Source organism: Oncorhynchus nerka, unplaced genomic scaffold (assembly GCF_034236695.1).
Source record: "Oncorhynchus nerka isolate Pitt River unplaced genomic scaffold, Oner_Uvic_2.0 unplaced_scaffold_870, whole genome shotgun sequence".
Lineage (NCBI taxonomy): Eukaryota > Metazoa > Chordata > Actinopteri > Salmoniformes > Salmonidae > Oncorhynchus > Oncorhynchus nerka.
Genome location: NW_027040415.1, coordinates 52,307 through 72,596, shown reverse-complemented (window position 1 = coordinate 72,596; position 20,290 = coordinate 52,307). Strand labels below are relative to the sequence as shown.

Genomic DNA, 20,290 nt, shown 5'->3' with positions numbered 1-20,290 from the left:
CCTGTACCCCCCCCCCCCAGACTGTGTCCAGTGTGTGGGTTCCCCTGACCTGACCTCCTGACCTCCTGTACCCCCTCCCAGACTGTAGAGGCTGTGTCCAGTGTGTGGGTTCCCTGACCTCTGACCTCCTGTGCCCCCCAGGCTGTAGAGGCTGTGTCCAGTGTGTGGGTTCCCCTGACCTCCTGTACCCCCTCCCCAGACTGTAGAGGCTGTGTCAGTGTGTGGGTTCCCCTGATCTCTGACCTCCCCCCTCCCCAGACTGTAGAGGCTGTGTCCAGTGTGCTTCCCCTGACCTCCTGTACCCCCCCCCCCCAGACTGTAGAGGCTGTGTCCAGTGTGTGGGTTCCCCTGATCTCTGACCTCCTGTACCCCCCTCCCCAGACTGTAGAGGCTGTGTCCAGTGTGTGGGTTCCCTGACCTCTGACCTCCTGTGCACCCCCCAGGCTGTAGAGGCTGTGTCCAGTGTGTGGGTTCCCTGACTCTCCCTTTGTACCCCCTCCCCAGACTGTAGAGGCTGTGTCCAGTGTGGGGTTCCCTGACCTCTGACCTCCTGTACCCCCCCAGACTGTAGAGGCTGTGTCCAGTGTGTGGGTTCCCCTGATCTCTGACCCTTTGTACCCCCCCAGACTGTAGAGGCTGTGTCCATCCCCACCTCCTGACCCCCAGGCTGTAGAGGCTGTGTCCAGTGTGTGGGTTCCCCCTGACCTCTCCTGTACCCCCAGACTGTGAGGCTGTGTCCAGTGTGTGGGTTCCCTGACCTCCTGTACCCCCCTCCCCAGACTGTAGAGGCTGTGTCCAGTGTGTGGGTTCCCCTGACCTCCTGTCCCCCTCCCCAGACTGTGAGGCTGGTTCCAGTGACCCCTGACCTCCTGTACCCCCTCCCCAGACTGTAGAGGCTGTGTCCAGTGTGTGGGTTCCCCTGACCTCTGACCTCCTGTGCACCCCCAGGCTGTAGAGGCTGTGTCCAGTGTGTGGGTTCCCTGACCTCTGACCTCCTGTGAGGCTGTGTCCAGTGTGTGGGTTCCCCTGATCTCTGACCTCCTGTACCCCCAGACTGTAGAGGCTGTGTCCAGTGACTGTGGGCTGTGTCCAGTGTGTGGGTTCCCCTGATCTCTGACCTCCTGTACCCCCCTCCCCAGACTGTAGAGGCTGTGTCCAGTGTGTGGGTTCCCTGACCTCCTGTGCCCCCAGACTGTGTCCAGTGTGTGGTTCCCTGACCTGACCTCCTGTACCCCCTCCCCAGACTGTAGAGGCTGTGTCCAGTGTGTGGGTTCCCTCTGATCTGTGTCTGACCCCTCCTGTACCCCCCCCCTCCCCAGACTGTAGAGGCTGTGTCCAGTGTGTGGGTTCCCCTGACTCTGACCCTTTGTACCCCCCAGACTCCCCAGACTGTAGAGGCTGTGTCCAGTGTGGGTTCGGGTTCCCCTGACCTCCTGTACCCCCCCTCCCCAGACTGTAGAGGCTGTGTCTGTGTCCAGTGACTGTGGGTTCCCCCCTGATCTCTGACCTCCTGTGCACCCCCAGGCTGTAGAGGCTGTGTCCAGTGTGTGGGTTCCCCTGACCTCCTGTACCCCCCCCAGACTGTAGAGGCTGTGTCCAGTGTGTTCCCCTGACCTCCTGTACCCCCAGACTGTAGAGGCTGTGTCCAGTGTGTGGGTTCCTCTGACCCTTTGACCTGTAGAGGCTGTCCATTGTGCACCCCCTCCTGTGCACCCCCAGACTGTAGAGGCTGTGTCCAGTGTGTGGGTTCCCCTGACCTCCTGTACCCCCAGACTGTGTCCAGTGTGTGGGTTCCCCCTCCTGTACCCCCAGACTGTAGAGGCTGTGTCCAGTGTGTGGGTTCCCCCTGACCCCTGTGTGTCCAGTGTGTGGGTTCCCCTGACCTCCTGTACCCCAGACTGTAGAGGCTGTGTCCAGTGTGTGGGTTCCCCTGACCTCCTGTACCCCCCTCCCCAGACTGTAGAGGCTGTGTCCAGTGTGTGGGTTCCCCTGACCTCCTGTACCCCGCCCCCAGACTGTAGAGGCTGTGTCCAGTGTGTGGGTTACTCTGACCTCCCGTACCCCCAGACTGTGTCCAGTGTGTGGGTTCCCCTGACCTCTGACCTCCTGTAACCCCCTCCCCAGACTGTAGAGGCTGTGTCCAGTGTGTGGGTTCCCTGACCTCTGACCTCCTGTCCCCCCACCCCCAGACTGTAGAGGCTGTGTCCAGTGTGTGGGTTACTCTGACCTCCCGTACCCCCAGGCTGTAGAGGGTTGTGGGTTCCCTGACCTCTGACCTCCTGTACCCCCAGGCTTTAGAGGTTTGTGAGCAGCTGTGAGTGTCCTCTACTCCAGAGCACCAGCAGCAGCCTGCCACCCATCAGACATCTAAACCCCCCCCCCCTCCCTCAGCCAGACCCCCCCCCCAGCGGGGTGACAACCCACCAGCATGGAGGCCTCCTTCGGCCCCACCTTCTCAGCCGTGGTTCCTGGAGCTAAAAGTGAGTCCACCTCAGGAAAACCTCTGTCAGGGAAAACTCTGATAAGGAATCATGTCAGCAACATCCTGGCAGTGTAACCTCAGACAAAGCCATAGGTCAGACGTAGAAATATATAATCTAGATTCTATGGTGTCAGTTTAACCTCACTGACTAAGCCATAGGTCAGACGTAGAAATATATAATCTAGATTCTATGGTGTCAGTTTAACCTGAGACTAAGCCATAGGTCAGACGTAGAAATATATAATCTAGATTCTATGGTGTCAGTTTAACCTCAGACTAAGACCTAGGTCAGACGTAGAAATATATAATCTAGATTCTATGGTGTCAGTTTAACCTCAGACTAAGACCTAGGTCAGACGTAGAAATATATAATCTAGATTCTATGGTGTCAGTTTAACCTCACTGACTAAGCCATAGGTCAGACGTAGAAATATATAATCTAGATTCTATGGTGTCAGTTTAACCTGAGACTAAGCCATAGGTCAGACGTAGAAATATATAATCTAGATTCTATGGTGTCAGTTTAACCTCAGACTAAGACCTAGGTCAGACGTAGAAATATATAATCTAGATTCTATGGTGTCAGTTTAACCTCAGACTATGACCTAGGTCAGACGTAGAAATATATAATCTAGATTCTATGGTGTCAGTTTAACCTCAGACAAAGCCATAGGTCAGACGTAGAAATATATAATCTAGATTCTATGGTGTCAGTTTAACCTCAGACAAAGCCATAGGTCAGACGTAGAAATATATAATCTAGATTCTATGGTGTCAGTTTAACCTCAGACAAAGCCATAGGTCAGACGTAGAAATATATCATCTAGATTCTATGGTGTCAGTTTAACCTCACTATGGTGTCAGTTTAACCTAACTGACTAAGCCATAGGTCAGACGTAGAAATATATCATCTAGATTCTATGGTGTCAGTTTAACCTCAGACGTAGAAATATATCATCTAGATTCTATGGTGTCAGTTTAACCTCACTGACTAAGCCATAGGTCAGAAGTAGAAATATATCATCTAGATTCTATGGTGTCAGTTTAACCTGAGACTAAGCCATAGGTCAGATGTAGAAATATATAATGTAGATTATATGGTGTCAGTTTAACCTCAGACAAAGCCATAGGTCAGACGTAGAAATATATAATCTAGATTCTATGGTGTCAGTTTAACTTCAGACAAAGCCCTAGGTCAGACGTAGAAATATATAATCTAGATTCTATGGTGTCAGTTTAACCTCAGACTAAGCCCTAGGTCAGACGTAGAAATATAATATATAATCTAGATTCTATGGTGTCAGCGATTTATTGTGGTAACTTCCTAGTGAGTATAAGGTAACTAACTATATGGTAGCTAGCTATATGCTAACTACATATTAACCCCAGACTCTCTCTCCACTCTGCTCTGTGTTCACCTTAGTTTAAGGTCACTAATGGTAACTGAATGGTACCTAAAATATGGTTAAACTATAAGATAACTAACGGTAACCCCAGACTCTCTCTCTCTCTCTGTTTCAGCGGAAGCTTCCGGTACCTACAAGCAGCACCGCCGTACCCCCTCCTCCTCCAGTACCCTCACATACTCGCCACGAGACGAAGAGGATGGCATGGTACACACACACACACACACACACACACACACACACACAGAGACACACACAGAGACACACACACACACACACACACACACACACACACACACACACACACACACACACACACACTCATCAGCGCCATTATCCCAGAAACCCTAGACCCATACTCATCAGCACCGTCATCCCAGAAACCCCTAGACCCACACTCATCAGCACCGTCATCCCAGAAACCCTAGACCCATACTCATCAGCACCGTTATCCCAGAAACCCCTAGACCCACACTCATCAGCACCGTTATCCCAGAAACCCCTAGACCCACACTCATCAGCGCCGTTATCCCAGAAACCCCTAGACCCACACTCATCAGCGCCGTTATCCCAGAAACCCCTAGACCCACACCAATTCACTTACCGCCCCAACAGATCCACAGATGATGCAGTCTGTATTGCACTCCACTCTGCCCTTTCCCACCTGGACAAAATAAACACCTATGTGAGAATGCTGTTCATTGACTTCAGCTCAGCGTTCAACACCATAGTGCCCTCAAAGCTCATCAATAAGCTAAGGATCCTGGGACTAAACACCTCCCTCTGCAACTGGATCCTGGACTTCCTGATGGGACGCACCCAGGTGGTGAGGGAAGGCAACAACACATCCGCCACTCTGACCCTAAAGGACAGTGGCCCCTCAGGGGTGTGTGCTTAGTCCCCTCCTGTACTCCTTGTTCACCCACGACTGCTTTGTCGCGAGTAACTCCAATACCATCATTAAGCCTATAGGGAGGTGGTCACCGGCCAGGATGAGACGGCCTGTAGGGAGGTGGTCACCGGCCAGGATGAGACGGCCTGTAGGGAGGTGGTCACCGGCCAGGATGAGACGGCCTATAGGGAGGCGGTCACCGGCCAGGATGAGACGGCCTATAGGGAGGCGGTCACCGACCAGGATGAGACGGCCTGTAGGGAGGTGGTCACCGGCCAGGATGAGACGGCCTGTAGGGAGGTGGTCACCGGCCAGGATGAGACGGCCTGTAGGGAGGTGGTCACCGACCAGGATGAGACGGCCTGTAGGGAGGTGGTCACCGGCCAGGATGAGACGTCCTGTAGGGAGGTGGTCACCGGCCAGGATGAGACGGCCTGTAGGGAGGTGGTCACCGGCCAGGATGAGACGGCCTGTAGGGAGGTGGTCACCGGCCAGGATGAGACGGTGCCCCCGGTGCTATCATTACTCAGTACTGGTACCCTGTGTATATAACCTAGTTATCATTACTCAGTACTGGTACCCTGTGTATATAACCTAGTTATCATTACTCAGTACTGGTACCCTGTGTATATAACCTAGTTATCATTACTCAGTACTGGTACCCTGTGTATATAACCTAGGTATCATTACTCGCTCTCTCTGTCTCTATCTGTCGGTCTCTCTGTCTGTCTCTCTCTCTGTCGGTTTCTCTGTCTGTGTCGGTCTCTCTCTGTCTCTGTCCCCCCCCCAGTTCCCCATCAGCACCCCGAGGCGTTCTGACTCTGCCATCTCGGTGCGCTCCCTCCTCTCTGAGTCCAACATGTCTCTCTCTGTCTATGTCCCCCCCAGCTCCCCATCAGCACCCCGAGGCGTTCTGACTCTGCCATCTCGGTGCGCTCCCTCCTCTCTGAGTCCAACATGTCTCTCCGCTCGACCTTCTCTCTTCACGAGGACGACGACGACACGGTACGGCTACACTAATGATGCTAACAATCCTTCAACATTAAATACGCTATCGATGCCAATGTTAACTCGATGCTAATTATACTTCAATGACACCCCCGGTGCTATCGATGCCGATGATACCCCGGTGCTATCGATGCCGATGATACCCCGGTGCTATTGATGCTGATGGTACCCCGGTGCTATCGATGCCGATGATACCCCGGTGCTATTGATGCTGATGGTACCCCGGTGCTATCGATGCTGATGGTACCCCGGTGCTATCGATGCTGGTGATACCCCGGTGCTATCGATGCTGATGATACCCCGGTGCTATCGATGCTGGTGATACCCCGGTGCTATCGATGCCGATGATACCCCGGTGCTATCGATGCCGATGGTACCCCGGTGCTATCGATGCCGATGGTACCCCGGTGCTATCGATGCCGATGGTACCCCGGTGCTATCGATGCCGATGGTACCCCGGTGCTATCGATGCTGATGATACCCCCGGTGCTATCGATGCTGATGGTACCCCGGTGCTATCGATGCTGATGATACCCCGGTGCTATTGATGCTGATGGTACCCTGAATGCTATCGATGCTGATGGTACCCCGGTGCTATCGATGCTGATGGTACCCAGGTGCTATCGATGCTGATGGTACCCCGGTGCTATCGATGCTGATGGTACCCCGGTGCTATCGATGCTGATGATACCCCGGTGCTATCGATGCTGATGATACCCCGGTGCTATCGATGCTGATGATACCTGAATGCTATCGATGCTGATGATACCCCCGGTGCTATCGATGCTGATGATACCTGAATGCTATCGATGCTGATGATACCCCGGTGCTATCGATGCTGATGATACCCCGGTGCTATCGATGCTGATGGTACCCCGGTGCTATCGATGCTGATGATACCTGAATGCTATCGATGCTGATGGTACCCCGGTGCTATCGATGCTGATGATACCCCCGGTGCTATCGATGCTGATGATACCCCCGGTGCTATCGATGCTGATGATACCCCCGGTGCTATCGATGCTGATGGTACCCCGGTGCTATCGATGCTGATGATACCCCGGTGCTATCGATGCTGGTGATACCCCGGTGCTATCGATGCTGGTGATACCCCAGTGCTATCGATGCTGATGATACCCCCGGTGCTATCGATGCTGATGATACCCCGGTGCTATCGATGCTAGTGATACCCCCGGTGCTATCGATGCTGATGATACCCCGGTGCTATCGATGCTGATGATACCCCCGGTGCTATCGATGCTAGTGATACCCCCGGTGCTATCGATGCTAGTGATACCCCCGGTGCTATCGATGCTGATGATACCCCCGGTGCTATCGATGCTGATGATACCCCCGGTGCTATCGATGCTGATGATACCCCCGGTGCTATCGATGCTGATGATACCCCCGGTGCTATCGATGCTGATGATACCCCGGTGCTATCGATGCTGGTGATACCCCCGGTGCTATCGATGCTAGTGATACCCCCGGTGCTATCGATGCTGATGATACCCCCGGTGCTATCGATACCTGAATGCTAACTGTGCTAGTGATCCCTGAATGCTAACTGTGCTAGTGATCCCTGAATGCTAACTGTGCTAGTGATCCCTGAATGCTAACTGTGCTAGTGATCCCTGAATGCTAACTGTGCTAGTGATCCCTGAATGCTAACTGTGCTAGTGATCCCTGAATGCTAACTGTGCTAGTGATACCTGAATGCTAATGATAACTGAACTGTGCTAATGATGTGTGTAGGAGCCCCTGGTGTTTGCAGAGCAGCCGTCGGTGAAGCTGTGTTGTCAGCTCTGCTGCAGTGTCTTCAAAGACCCTGTCATCACCACCTGTGGGGTGAGAGAAACCACCCGCTAGCCTCTCACTTCCTCACTCCTCCTCTCCTCTCCTCACCCCTCCTCTCCTCACTCACCCCTCCTCTCCTCACTCACCCCTCCTCTCCTCACTCACCCCTCCTCTCCTCACTCCTCCTCTCCTCTCCTCTCCTCTCCTCTCCTCTCCTCTCCTCTCCTCTCCTCTCCTCTCCTCTCCTCTCCTCTCCCTCTCCTCTCCTCTCACTTCCTCACCCCTCCTCTCCTCACTTCCTCACTCCTCCTCTCCTCACTTCCTCACTCCTCCTCTCCTCACTTCCTCACTCCCTCCTCTCCTCTCTCTCCTCACACCTCTCCTCCTCCTCTCCTCTCTCTCCCCTCCTCTCCTCTCCCTCCTCTCCTCTCCCCTCCTCTCCTCTCCCTCCTCTCCCTCACACCCTCCTCTCCCCTCACACCCTCCTCTCCTCACCCTCCTCTCCTCACACCTCCTCTCCTCCACCTCCTCCTCCTCTCCTCTCCCTCCTCTCCCCCTCTCCCCCTCCTCTCCTCACACCCTCCTCTCTCACACCCTCTCCTCTCCTCACACCCTCCTCTCCTCACACCCTCCTCTCCTCACACCCTCCTCTCCCTCACACCCTCCTCTCCTCACACCTCTCCCCTCCTCTCCCTCCTCTCTCTCACACCCTCCTCTCCTCACACCCTCCTCTCCTCACACCCTCCTCTCCTCACACCCTCCTTCAAAGACCCTGTCATCACCACCTGTGGGTTGAGAGAAACCACCCGCTAGCCTCTCACTTCCTCACTCCTCCTCTCCTCACCCTCCTCTCCTCTCCTCACTCCTCCTCTCCTCCTCTCTCCTCTCCTCTCCTCTCACTTCCTCACTCCTCCTCTCCTCATCCCTCTCCTCTCTCTCTCTCTCCTCACCCCCTCCTCTCCTCTCCTCACCCCTCCTCTCCTCACCCCTCCTCTCCTCTCCTCTCCCTCTCCTCTCCTCTCCTCACCCCTCCTCTCCTCACCCCTCCTCTCCTCACCCCTCCTCTCCTCACCCTCCTCTCCTCTCACCCCTCCTCTCCTCACCCCCTCCTCTCCTCACCTCTCCTCTCCTCACCCCCTCTCCTCTCCTCACCCCTCTCCTCTCCTCACCCCTCTCCTCTCCTCACCCCTCCTCACTCCTCCTCTCCTCACCCCTCCTCACTCCTCCTCTCCTCACCCCTCCTCTCCTCACCCCTCCCCTCCTCTCCTCACCCCTCCTCTCTCCCCCTCCCCTCCTCTCCTCACCCCTCCTCTCCTCACCCCTCCCCTCCTCTCCTCACCCTCCTCTCCTCACCCTCCCTCCTTTCTCACCCCTCCTCTCCTCACCCCCTCCGCTCCTCTCCCCTCCGCTCCTCTCCCTCCGCTCCTCTCCCTCCGCTCCTCTCCCTCTGCTCCTCACCCCTCCCCTCCTCTCCTCACCCCTCCCCTCCGCTCCTCTCCCCTCTGCTCCTCTCCCCTCTGCTCCTCACCTCACCTCTGCTCCTCTCCTCACCCCTCCCTCCGCTCCTCTCCCCTCCGCTCCTCTCCCCTCCGCTCCTCTCCCTCTGCTCCTCACCCCTCCCCTCCTCACCCCTCCCTCCCCTCCTCTCCTCACCCCTCCCTCCTTTCTCACCCCTCCCCTCCTCTCCTCACCCCTCCCCTCCGCTCCCCTCTGCTCCTCTCCCCCTCTGCTCCTCACCCCCTCCCCTCCCCTCTGCTCCTCACCCTCCCCTCCCCTCCTCACCCCTCTCCTCCCTCCCCTCCTCACCCCTCCCTCCCCTCCTCACCCCTCTCCTCCCCTCCTCACCCCTCCTCTCCTCACCCCTCCTCTCCTCACCCCTCTTCTCCTCTCCCTCCTCTCCTCCTCTCTCCTCTCCTCTCCTCACCCCTCCGCTCCTCACCTCACCCCTCCTCTCCTCACCCCTCCCCTCCGCTCCTCACCTCACCCCTCCTCCTCACCCCTCCTCCTCACCCCTCCGCTCCTCACCCCTCCGCTCCTCACCCCTCCGCTCCTCACCCCTCCGCTCCTCTCCTCACCCCTCCGCTCCTCTCTTCACCCTCCGCTCCTCTCCTCACCCCTCCGCTCCTCTCTCACCCTCCGCTCCTCTCCTCACCCCTCCCCTCCTCACCCCTCCCCTCCTCACCCTCCCCTCCTCACCCCTCCCCTCCTCTCCTCACCCCCTCCCCTTCTCACCCCTCCCCTTCTCACCCCTCCCCTTCTCACCCCTCCCTCTCCTCTCCTCTCTCTCCTCTCCCTCTCCTCACCCTTCCTCTCCTCTCTCACCCCTCCCCTCCCTCTCATCACCCTCTCTCCTCACCCCTCCTCTCCTCACCCCTCCTCTCCTCTCCTCACCCCTCCTCTCCTCACCCCTCCTCCTCACCCTCCCTCCTCACCCCCCCTCCTCACCCCTCCCCTTCTCACCCCTCCTCTCCTCACCCTCCTCTCCTCTCCTCACCCCTCCTCTCCTCACCCCTCCTCTCCTCACACCTCCTCTCCTCACCCCTCCCCTCCGCTCCTCTCCCCTCCGCTCCTCTCCCCTCTCCTCTCTCCCTCCCTCCTCTCCCCTCCCCTCCGCTCTCTCCCCTCCGCCCTCTCTCCCTCCTCTCTCCTCCTCCCTCTCACTCCACCCTCCTCTCCTCTCCTCTCCTCTCCTCTCCTCTCCTCTCCTCTCCTCTCCTCCTCCTCTCCTCTCCTCCTCTCCTCTCCTCCCTCTCCTCCTCACCCCTCCGCTCCTCTCCCTCCCTCTCTCCTCTCCCTCCGCTCCCTCTCCCTCCGTCCTCCCCTCCGCTCCTCTCCCTCCCCTCCGCTCCTCTCCCCCTCCGCTCTCCCCTCCGCTCACTCTCACCCTCCTCCCCTCCTCTCCTCCTCTCCTCTCCCTCTCCTCTCTCTCCTCTCCTCTCCTCCTCTCCTCTCCTCTCCTCCTCCTCCCCTCTCCTCTCCTCTCCTCTCCTCTCCTCTCCTCCTCTCTCACCCCTCCTCTCCTCTCCTCACTCCTCCTCCCTCCTCACACCTCCTCTCCTCACCCCTCACTCTCCTCACCCCTCCTCTCCTCACCCCTCCTCTCCCTCACCCCTCCTCTCCCCTCTCCTCACCCCTCCCTCCTCTCCTCACCCCTTCCCTCTCTCCTCACCCCTTCCCTTCTCTCTCCTCACCCCTCCCCTCCTCTCCTCACCCTCCCTCCTCTCCTCACCTCCTCCCCTCCTCTCCCTCACCCCTCCCTCCTCTCCCTCACCCTCCCCCTCCTCACCTCATCCCTCCCCCTCCTCTCCCTCCTCCCTCTCCTCTCCTCACCCCTCCTCTCTCCTCACCCCTCCTCCTCACTCTCCTCACCCTCTCCTCTCCTCTCCTCACCCCTCCCTCTCCTCTCCTCACCCTCCTCTCCTCTCCTCACCCCCTCCTCTCCCTCTCCTCACCCCCCCTCCTCTCTCTCACCCCTCCTTCCTCACCCCTCTCCTCTCCCCTCCTCCTCTCTCTCCTCACCCCTCCTCTCCTCACCCCTCCTCTCCTCACCTCCCTCCTCACCTCCCTCCCTCACCCCTCCTCCTCCTCACCCCTCCCCTCTCTCCTCACCCCTCCCTCCTCTCCCTCCTCCTCACCCTCCTCCCTCCCCTCCTCTCCCCACCCTCCTCTCCTCACCCCTCCTCCGCTCCTCCCCTCCGCTCCGCTCCCTCCGTCCTCCCCTCCTCCGCCCCTCCGCTCCTCTCCCTCCGCTCCTCACCTCACCCTCCTCTCCTCACCCCTCCTCACCCCTCCTCACCCCTCCTCACCCCTCCTCACCCCTCCTCTCTCTCTCTCCTCCTCTCCTCTCCCACCCCTCCGCTCCTCACCTCACCCCTCCTCTCTCACCCCTCCGCTCCTCACCCCTCCTCTCCTCACCCCTCCCCTCCTCACCCTCCCCTTCTCACCCCTCCCCTTCTCACCCCTCCCTCTCCTCACCCTCCCCTCCTCACCCCCTCCCCTTCTCACCCCTCCCCCTCTCTCTCCTCACCCCTCCTCTCTCACCTCTCCCTCTCCCTCACCCCTCCTCTCCCTCTCTCCTCTCCCTCCTCACCCCTCCTCTCCTCTCCTCTCCCTCCTCTCCTCACCCCTCCCCTCCTCACCCCCTCCTCACCCCTCCCTCTCCTCACCCCTCCTCACCCCCCCCTCCTCACCCCCTCCTCTCCTCACCCCTCCTCTCCTCACCCCTCTCCTCACCCCTCCTCTCTCACCCCTCCTCTCCTCTCCTCACCCCTCCCTCCTCTCCTCACCCCTCCCCTTCTCTCCTCACCCCTCCCCTCCTCTCCTCACCCCTCCCCTCCTCTCCTCACCCACCCCTCCCTCCTCTCCTCACCCCTCCCTCCTCTCCTCACCCCTCCTCTCCTCACCCCTCCTCTCCCTCTCCCCTCCTCCCACCCTCCTCACCCCTCCTCCCCCTCCCCTCCTCTCCACACCCCTCCTCTCCTCACCCCTCCTCTCCTCTCCCCTCCTCACCCTCCCCTCCTCACCCTCCCCTCCTCACCCCTCCCTCCTCACCCCTCCCCTCCTCACCCTCCGCTCCTCTCCTCACCCCTCCGCTCCTCACCTCACCCCTCCCCTCCTCTCCTCTCCTCTCCTCACCTCTCCTCACCTCACCTCTCCTCTCCTCACCCCTCCCCTCCTCACCCCTCCTCTCCCTCACCTCTCTTCTCCTCTCCCCTCCTCTCCTCACCCCTCCGCTCCTCACCCCTCCGCTCCTCACCCCTCCGCTCCTCACCCCTCCCCTCCTCTCCTCACACCTCTGTCTCTGACCCCTGTTTGTCCTCTCCTCTCCTCACCCCTCCTCACCCCTCCTCTCCCCTCCTCTCCTCCTCTCCCCTCCTCTCCTCCTCTCCTCACCCCTCCCTCATTGACCACTGTCTCTGTCTCTCCCTCCAGCACACCTTCTGCAGGCGATGTGCCTTGAACTCCGGTAGGGGACTTTACCTACCTACACTGTTGGTTAAATAGTTACACCTTTCCAGCATCACATATATAATATGACTGCAAATTGTTGTTACGCTCTCACCCCTCCTCCACCCCTCCTCTCTTTCTCCCTCTCTCCCCTCCTCCACCCCTCCTCTCTTTCTCCCTCTCTCTCCCCTCCTCCACCCCTCCTCTCTTTCTCCCTCTCTCCCCTCCTCCTCTCTTTCTCTCTTTCTCCCTCTCTCCCCTCCTCCTCTCTCCTCCCTCTCTCCCCTCCTCCACCCCTCCTCTCTTTCTCCCTGTTCTCTCATTCTCCCTCCTCCACCCCTCCTCTCTTTCTCCCTGTTCTCTCATTCTCCCTCCTCCACCCCTCCTCTCTTTCTCCCTCTCTCCCCTCCTCCACCCCTCCTCTCTTTCTCCCTCTCTCCCCTCCTCCACCCCTCCTCTCTTTCTCCCTGTTCTCTCATTCTCCCTCCTCCACCCCTCCCCTCTTTCTCCCTGTTCTCTCATTCTCCCTCCTCCTCCCCTCCACCCCTCCTCTCTTTCTCCCTGTTCTCTCATTCTCCCTCTCTCTGCCCTCCTCCACCCCTCCTCTCTTTCTCCCTGTTCTCTCATTCTCCCTCTCTCTGCCCTCCTCCACCCCTCCTCTCTTTCTCCCTGTTCTCTCATTCTCCCCTCCTCTGCCCTCCTCCACCCCTCCTCTCTTTCTCCCTGTTCTCTCATTCTCCCTCTCTCTGCCCTCCTCCACCCCTCCTCTCTTTCTCCTGTTCTCTCATTCTCCCTCTCTCTGCCCTCCTCCACCCCTCCTCTCATTCTCCCTCTCTCTGCCCTCCTCCACCCCTCTCATTCTCCCTCTCTCTGCCCTCCTCCACCCCTCCTCTCATTCTCCCTCTCTCTGCCCTCCTCCACCTCTCCTCTCTTTCTCCCTGTTCTCTCATTCTCCCTCTCTCTGCCCTCCTCCACCCCTCCTCTCTTTCTCCCTGTTCTCTCATTCTCCCTCTCTCTGCCCTCCTCCACCCCTCCTCTCATTCTCCCTCTCTCTGCCCTCCTCCACCCCTCCTCTCATTCTCCCTCTCCCCTCCTCCACCCATCCCCTCTTTCTCCCTGTTCTCTCATTCTCCCTCTCCCCTCCTCCACCCCTCCTCTCTTTCTCCCTGTTCTCTCATTCTCCCTCCTCCACCCCTCCTCTCTTTCTCCCTGTTCTCTCATTCTCCCTCTCTGCCCTCCTCCACCCCTCCTCTCTTTCTCCCTGTTCTCTCATTCTCCCTCCTCCACCCCTCCTCTCTTTCTCCCTCTCTCCCCTCCTCCACCCCTCCTCTCTTTCTCCCTCTCTCCCCTCCTCCACCCCTCCTCTCTTTCTCCCTGTTCTCTCATTCTCCCTCCTCCACCCCTCCCCTCTTTCTCCCTGTTCTCTCATTCTCCCTCCTCCTCCCCTCCACCCCTCCTCTCTTTCTCCCTGTTCTCTCATTCTCCCTCTCTCTGCCCTCCTCCACCCCTCCTCTCTTTCTCCCCTGTTCTCTCATTCTCCCTCTCTCTGCCCTCCTCCACCCCTCCTCTCTTTCTCCCTGTTCTCTCATTCTCCCCTCCTCCTCCCCTCCACCCCTCCTCTCTTTCTCCCTGTTCTCTCATTCTCCCTCTCCCCTCCTCCACCCATCCCCTCTTTCTCCCTGTTCTCTCATTCTCCCTCTCTGCCCTCCTCCACCCCTCCTCTCTTTCTACCTGTTCTCTCATTCTCCCTCTCTCTGCCCTCCTCCACCCCTCCTCTCTTTCTCCCTGTTCTCTCATTCTCCCTCTCTCTGCCCTCCTCCACCCCTCCCTCTCTTTCTCCCTGTTCTCTCATTCTCCCTCTCTCTGCCCTCCTCCACCCCCTCCTCTCATTCTCCCTCTCTCTGCCCTCCTCCACCCCTCTCATTCTCCCTCTCTCTGCCCTCCTCCACCCCTCCTCTCATTCTCCCTCTGCCCTCCTCCACCTCTCCTCTCTTTCTCCCTGTTCTCTCTTTCTCCCTCTCTCTGCCCTCCTCCACCCCTCCTCTCTTTCTCCCTGTTCTCTCATTCTCCCCTCCTCCTCCCCTCCACCCTCCTCTCTTTCTCCCTGTTCTCTCATTCTCCCCTCCTCCTCCCCTCCACCCCTCCTCTCTTTCTCCCTGTTCTCTCATTCTCCCTCTCTCTGCCCTCCTCCACCCCTCCTCTCTTTCTCCCTGTTCTCTCATTCTCCCTCTCTCTGCCCTCCTCCACCCCTCCTCTCATTCTCCCTCTCTCTGCCCTCCTCCACCCCTCCTCTCATTCTCCCTCTCCCCTCCTCCACCCATCCCCTCTTTCTCCCTGTTCTCTCATTCTCCCTCTCCCCCCTCCACCCCTCCTCTCTTTCTCCCTGTTCTCTCATTCTCCCTCTCTCTGCCCTCCTCCACCCCTCCTCTCTTTCTCCCTGTTCTCTCATTCTCCCTCTCTCTGCCCTCCTCCACCCCTCCTCTCATTCTCCCTCTCTCTGCCCTCCTCCACCCCCTCCTCTCTTTCTCCCTGTTCTCTCATTCTCCCTCTCTCTGCCCTCCTCCACCCCTCCTCTCTTTCTCCCTGTTCTCTCATTCTCCCTCTCTCTGCCCTCCTCCACCCCTCCTCTCTTTCTCCCTGTTCTCTCATTCTCCCTCTCTCTGCCCTCCTCCACCCCTCCTCTCTTTCTCCCTGTTCTCTCATTCTCCTCTCTCTGCCCTCCTCCACCCTCTCCTCTCATTCTCCCTCTCTCTGCCCTCCTCCACCCCTCCTCTCATTCTCCCTCTCTCTGCCCTCCTCCACCCCCTCTCTCTGCCCTCCTCCACCCCTCCTCTCATTCTCCCTCTCCCCTCCTCCACCCATCCCCTCTTTCTCCCTGTTCTCTCCCTCTCTCCCCTCCTCCACCCCTCCTCCTCCCTCCCCTCCTCCCTCCCCCCTCCTCCCTGTCCCCCCCTCCCCCTGTTCCCCCCTCCTCCCCCTCTCTCCCCTCCCTCCCCCTCCTCCACCCCTCCTCCCCTCCCTCCCCCTCCTCCCTGTTCTCTCCCTCCCCCTCCCCACCTCCTCCCTCCCCCCCTCCTCCACCCCTCCCTCCCCCTCCTCCCTGTTCTCTCCCTCCTCCCTCCCCCCTCCTCCCCTCCTCCCCCTCCTCCCCCTCCTCCCTCCTCCTCCCTCCTCCCTCCTCCTCCCTCCCCCCCTCCTCCCCTCCTCCCCCCCTTCTCCCTCCTCCCCTCCTCCCTCCCCTCCCTCCCCCTCCACCCCTCCTCCTCCCTGTTCCCCCCCTCCTCTCCTCCTCCCTCCTCCTCCCCTCCTCCTCCCCTCCTCCCTCCCTCCCTCCCCTCCACCCCTCCTCCCTCCCTCCCCTCCCTCCCTCCACCCCTCCTCCCTCCCTCCTCCACCCCTCCTCCCCCTCCTCCACCCCTCCTCCCCTCCACCCCCCTCCCCTCCTCCCCCTCCACCCCTCCCCTCCTCCCTCCTCCTCCCCTCCCCCCTCCTCCCCCTCCCTCCTCCCCTCCCTCCTCCCCCTCTCTCCCCTCCTCTAGATAAGTGTCCGGTGGACACGGCTAAGTTGACGGTGGTGGTGAACAACATAGCTGTGGCAGAACAGATAGGAGAGCTGTTTATCCACTGTAAATACGGCTGCCGGCTCTTAAACACCACCCCCACTTCCCCTAACGGGGGAGGGGCTTCCCCTGACGGGGCCGGAGGAGGCACTGCTGCTAGTCGGGGTGAAGGGACACCTAAGATGGGAGGACCTGGGAACTTTGAGGTTGATCCAATGGGCTGTCCTTTTACCATCAAGCTCACCACACGCAAGTAAGGGATTGAAACGTCACTTTGAGACTTTTGTTTAGTTAGTTATTGTTGCCGTTGTGATTTTGAAGAGGACAGTTCACTGTTCAACGTTTGTCCAGATGTTCTCAGACCTCAATAGGTGTCTGATGCAGAGACGAGTCTATAATTTAGGAATTCAGATGGAACGATCCCCTTTGCTGGTTAGACGTTTCAGGGAAACGATCCCCTTTGCTGGTTAGATGTTTCAGGGAAACGATCCCCTTTGCTGGTTAGACGTTTCAGGGAAACGATCCCCTTTGCTGGTTAGACGTTTCAGGGAAACGATCCCCTTTGCTGGTTAGACGTTTCAGGGAAACGATCCCCTTTGCTGGTTAGACGTTTCAGGGAAACGATCCCCTTTGCTGGTTAGACGTTTCAGGGAAACGATCCCCTTTGCTGGTTAGACGTTTCAGGGAAACGATCCCCTTTGCTGGTTAGACGTTTCAGGGAAACGATCCCCTTTGCTGGTTAGACGTCGGAGGGAAACGATCCCCTTTGCTGGTTAGACGTCGGAGGGAAACGATCCCCTTTGCTGGTTAGACGTTTCAGGGAAACGATCCCCTTTGCTGGTTAGGCGTTTCAGGGAAACGATCCCCTTTGCTGGTTAGGCGCTTCAGGGAAGCGATCCCCTTTGCTGGTTAGATCGCGTCGGAGGGAAACGATCCCCTTTGCGGTTAGACGTTTCAGGAAACGATCCCCTTTGCCGGTTAGACGCGTTTCAGGAAACGATCCCCTTTGCCGGTTAGGCGTTTCAGGGAAACGATCCCCTTTGCCGGTTAGACGTTTCAGGGAACGATCCCTTTGCGGTTAGGCGTTTCAGGGAAACGATCCCCTTTGCCGGTTAGGCGTTTCAGGAAACGATCCCTTTGCCGGTTAGACGTTTCAGGAAACGAACCCCTTTGCCGGTTAGGCGTTTCAGGGAAACGAACCCTTTGCCGGTTAGACGTCGGAGCGAACGATCCCCTTTGCCGGTTAGACGTCGGAGGGAAACGATCCCCTTTGCGGTTAGGCGTTTCAGGGAAACGATCCCCTTTGCCGGTTAGACGTTTCAGGATCCCCTTTGAAACGATCCCTTTGCGGTTAGGCGTTTCAGGAAACGATCCCTTTGCGGTTAGGCGTTTCAGGAAACGATCCCCTTTGCCGGTTAGGCGTTTCGGAGGGAAACGATCCCCTTTGCCGGTTAGACGTCGGAGGGAAACGATCCCCTTTGCCGGTTAGACGTCGGAGGGAAACGATCCCCTTTGCCGGTTAGACGTCGGAGGGAAACGATCCCCTTTGCCGGTTAGACGTCGGAGGGAAACGATCCCCTTTGCTGGTTAGACGTTTCAGGGAAACGATCCCCTTTGCTGGTTAGACGTCGGAGGGAAACGATCCCCTTTGCTGGTTAGACGTCGGAGGGAAACGATCCCCTTTGCTGGTTAGACGTTTCAGGGAAACGATCCCCTTTGCTGGTTAGACGTTTCAGGGAAACGATCCCCTTTGCTGGTTAGACGTTTCAGGGAAACGATCCCCTTTGCTGGTTAGACGTTTCAGGGAAACGATCCCCTTTGCTGGTTAGGCGTTTCATGGAAACGATCCCCTTTGCTGGTTAGGCGTTTCAGGGAAACGATCCCTTTGCTGGTTAGGCGTTTCAGGAAACGATCCCTTTGCTGGTTAGACGTTTCAGGGAAACGATCCCCTTTGCTGGTTAGACGTTTCAGGGAAACGATCCCCTTTGCTGGTTAGACGTCGGAGGGAAACGATCCCCTTTGCTGGTTAGACGTTTCAGGGAAACGATCCCCTTTGCTGGTTAGACGTTTCAGGGAAACGATCCCCTTTGCTGGTTAGACATCGGAGGGAAACGATCCCTTTGCTGGTTAGGCGTTTCAGGAAACGATCCCCTTTGCGGTTAGGCGTCGGAGGGAAACGATCCCCTTTGCGGTTAGACGTCGGAGGGAAACGATCCCCTTTGCGGTTAGACGTTTCAGGGAAACGATCCCCTTTGCCGGTTAGACGTTTCAGGGAAACGATCCCCTTTGCCGGTTAGACGTTTCAGGGAAACGATCCCCTTTGCCGGTTAGACGTTTCAGGGAAACGAACCCCTTTGCCGGTTAGACGTCGGAGCGGAACGATCCCCTTTGCCGGTTAGACGTCGGAGGGAAACGATCCCCTTTGCCGGTTAGACGTTTCAGGGAAACGATCCCCTTTGCAGGTTAGACGTTTCAGGGAAACGATCCCCTTTGCCGGTTAGGCGTCGGAGGGAAACGATCCCCTTTGCCGGTTAGGCGTCGGAGGAAACGATCCCCTTTGCGGTTAGGCGTCGGAGGGAAGCGATCCCCTTTGCCGGTTAGGCGTTTCAGGGAAACGATCCCCTTTGCCGGTTAGGCGTTTCAGGAAACGATCCTTTGCCGGTTAGGCGTTTCAGGGGAAACGATCCCCTTTGCCGGTTAGGCGTTTCAGGAAACGAACCCTTTGCCGGTTAGGCGTTTCGGAGCGGAACGATCCCCTTTGCCGGTTAGATGTTGGAGGGAAACGATCCCCTTTGCCGGTTAGACGTTTCAGGGAAACGATCCCCTTTGCCGGTTAGACGTTTCAGGGAAACGATCCCCTTTGCCGGTTAGACGTTTCAGGGAAACGATCCCCTTTGCCGGTTAGACGTTTCAGGGAAACGATCCCCTTTGCCGGTTAGACGTCGGAGGGAAACGATCCCCTTTGCTGGTTAGACGTTTCAGGGAAACGATCCCCTTTGCCGGTTAGACGTCGGAGGGAAACGATCCCCTTTGCCGGTTAGACGTCGGAGGGAACTATCCCCTTTGCCGGTTAGACGTCGGAGGGAAACGATCCCCTTTGGTGGTTAGACGTTTCAGGAAACGACCCCCTTTGCTGGTTAGACGTCGGAGGGAACTATCCCCTTTGCTGGTTAGACGTCGGAGGGAAACGATCCCCTTTGGTGGTTAGACGTTTCAGGGAAACGATCCCCTTTGGTGGTTAGACGTTTCAGGGAAACGATCCCCTTTGCTGGTTAGACGTTTCAGTGAAACGATCCCCTTTGCTGGTTAGACGTTTCAGGGAAACGATCCCCTTTGCTGGTTAGACGTTTCAGGGAAACGATCCCCTTTGCTGGTTAGACTTTTCAGGGCAACGATCCACTTTGCTGGTTAGACGTTTCAGGGAAACGATCCCCTTTGCTGGTTAGACGTCGGAGGGAAACGATCCCCTTTGCTGGTTAGACGTTTCAGGGAAACGATCCCTTTTGCTGGTTAGACGTTTCAGGGAAACGATCCCTTTGCCGGTTAGGCGTTTCAGGGAGACGATCCCCTTTGCCGGTTAGGCGTTTCAGGAAACGATCCCTTTGCGGTTAGGCGTTTCAGGGAAACGATCCCCTTTGCCGGTTAGACGTTTCAGGAAACGATCCCCTTTGCGGTTAGGCGTTTCAGGGAAACGATCCCTTTGCCGGTTAGGCGTTTCAGGGAAACGATCCCTTTGCGGTTAGGCGTTTCAGGAAACGATCCCCTTTGCGGTTAGGCGTTTCAGGGAAACGAACCCTTTGCCGGTTAGGCGTCGGAGGGAAACGATCCTTTGGTGGTTAGGCGTTTCAGGGAAACGATCCCCTTTGCCGGTTAGACGCGTTTCAGGGAAACGATCCCTTTGCGGTTAGGCGTTTCAGGAAACGATCCCCTTTGCCGGTTAGGCGTTTCAGGAAACGTCCCTTTGCCGGTTAGACGTTTCAGGGAAACGATCCCCTTTGCGGTTAGGCGTTTCAGGGAAACGATCCCTTTGCCGGTTAGGCGTTTCAGGAAAGCGATCCCCTTTGCGGTTAGACGTTTCAGGAAACGATCCCCTTTGCCGGTTAGACGTTTCAGGGAAACGAACCCTTTGCTGGTTAGGCGTTTCAGGAAACGAACCCTTTGCCGGTTAGACGTTTCAGGGAAACGAACCCTTTGCCGG

At 57.8% G+C, this 20,290-nt stretch overlaps 1 protein-coding gene across 1 annotated transcript in view; it reads left to right on the top strand.

Annotated features, from left to right (window-relative positions):
- Window positions 1–2,378: 2,378 nt before the first annotated feature.
- The window catches only part of LOC135570963 (E3 ubiquitin-protein ligase TRAF7-like), a gene marked incomplete at its 3' end in the record, with an annotated part of 62,007 nt that continues 44,095 nt past the window's right edge, over window positions 2,379–20,290 (top strand). Inside the window, exons 1-6 of the mRNA XM_065016785.1 lie at window positions 2,379–2,480; window positions 4,004–4,095; window positions 5,669–5,785; window positions 7,544–7,636; window positions 12,518–12,551; window positions 16,072–16,345. Of these exons, the coding sequence (XP_064872857.1) occupies window positions 2,429–2,480; window positions 4,004–4,095; window positions 5,669–5,785; window positions 7,544–7,636; window positions 12,518–12,551; window positions 16,072–16,345 (662 nt within the window). The remainder of the gene's footprint in view (window positions 2,481–4,003; window positions 4,096–5,668; window positions 5,786–7,543; window positions 7,637–12,517; window positions 12,552–16,071; window positions 16,346–20,290) is intronic.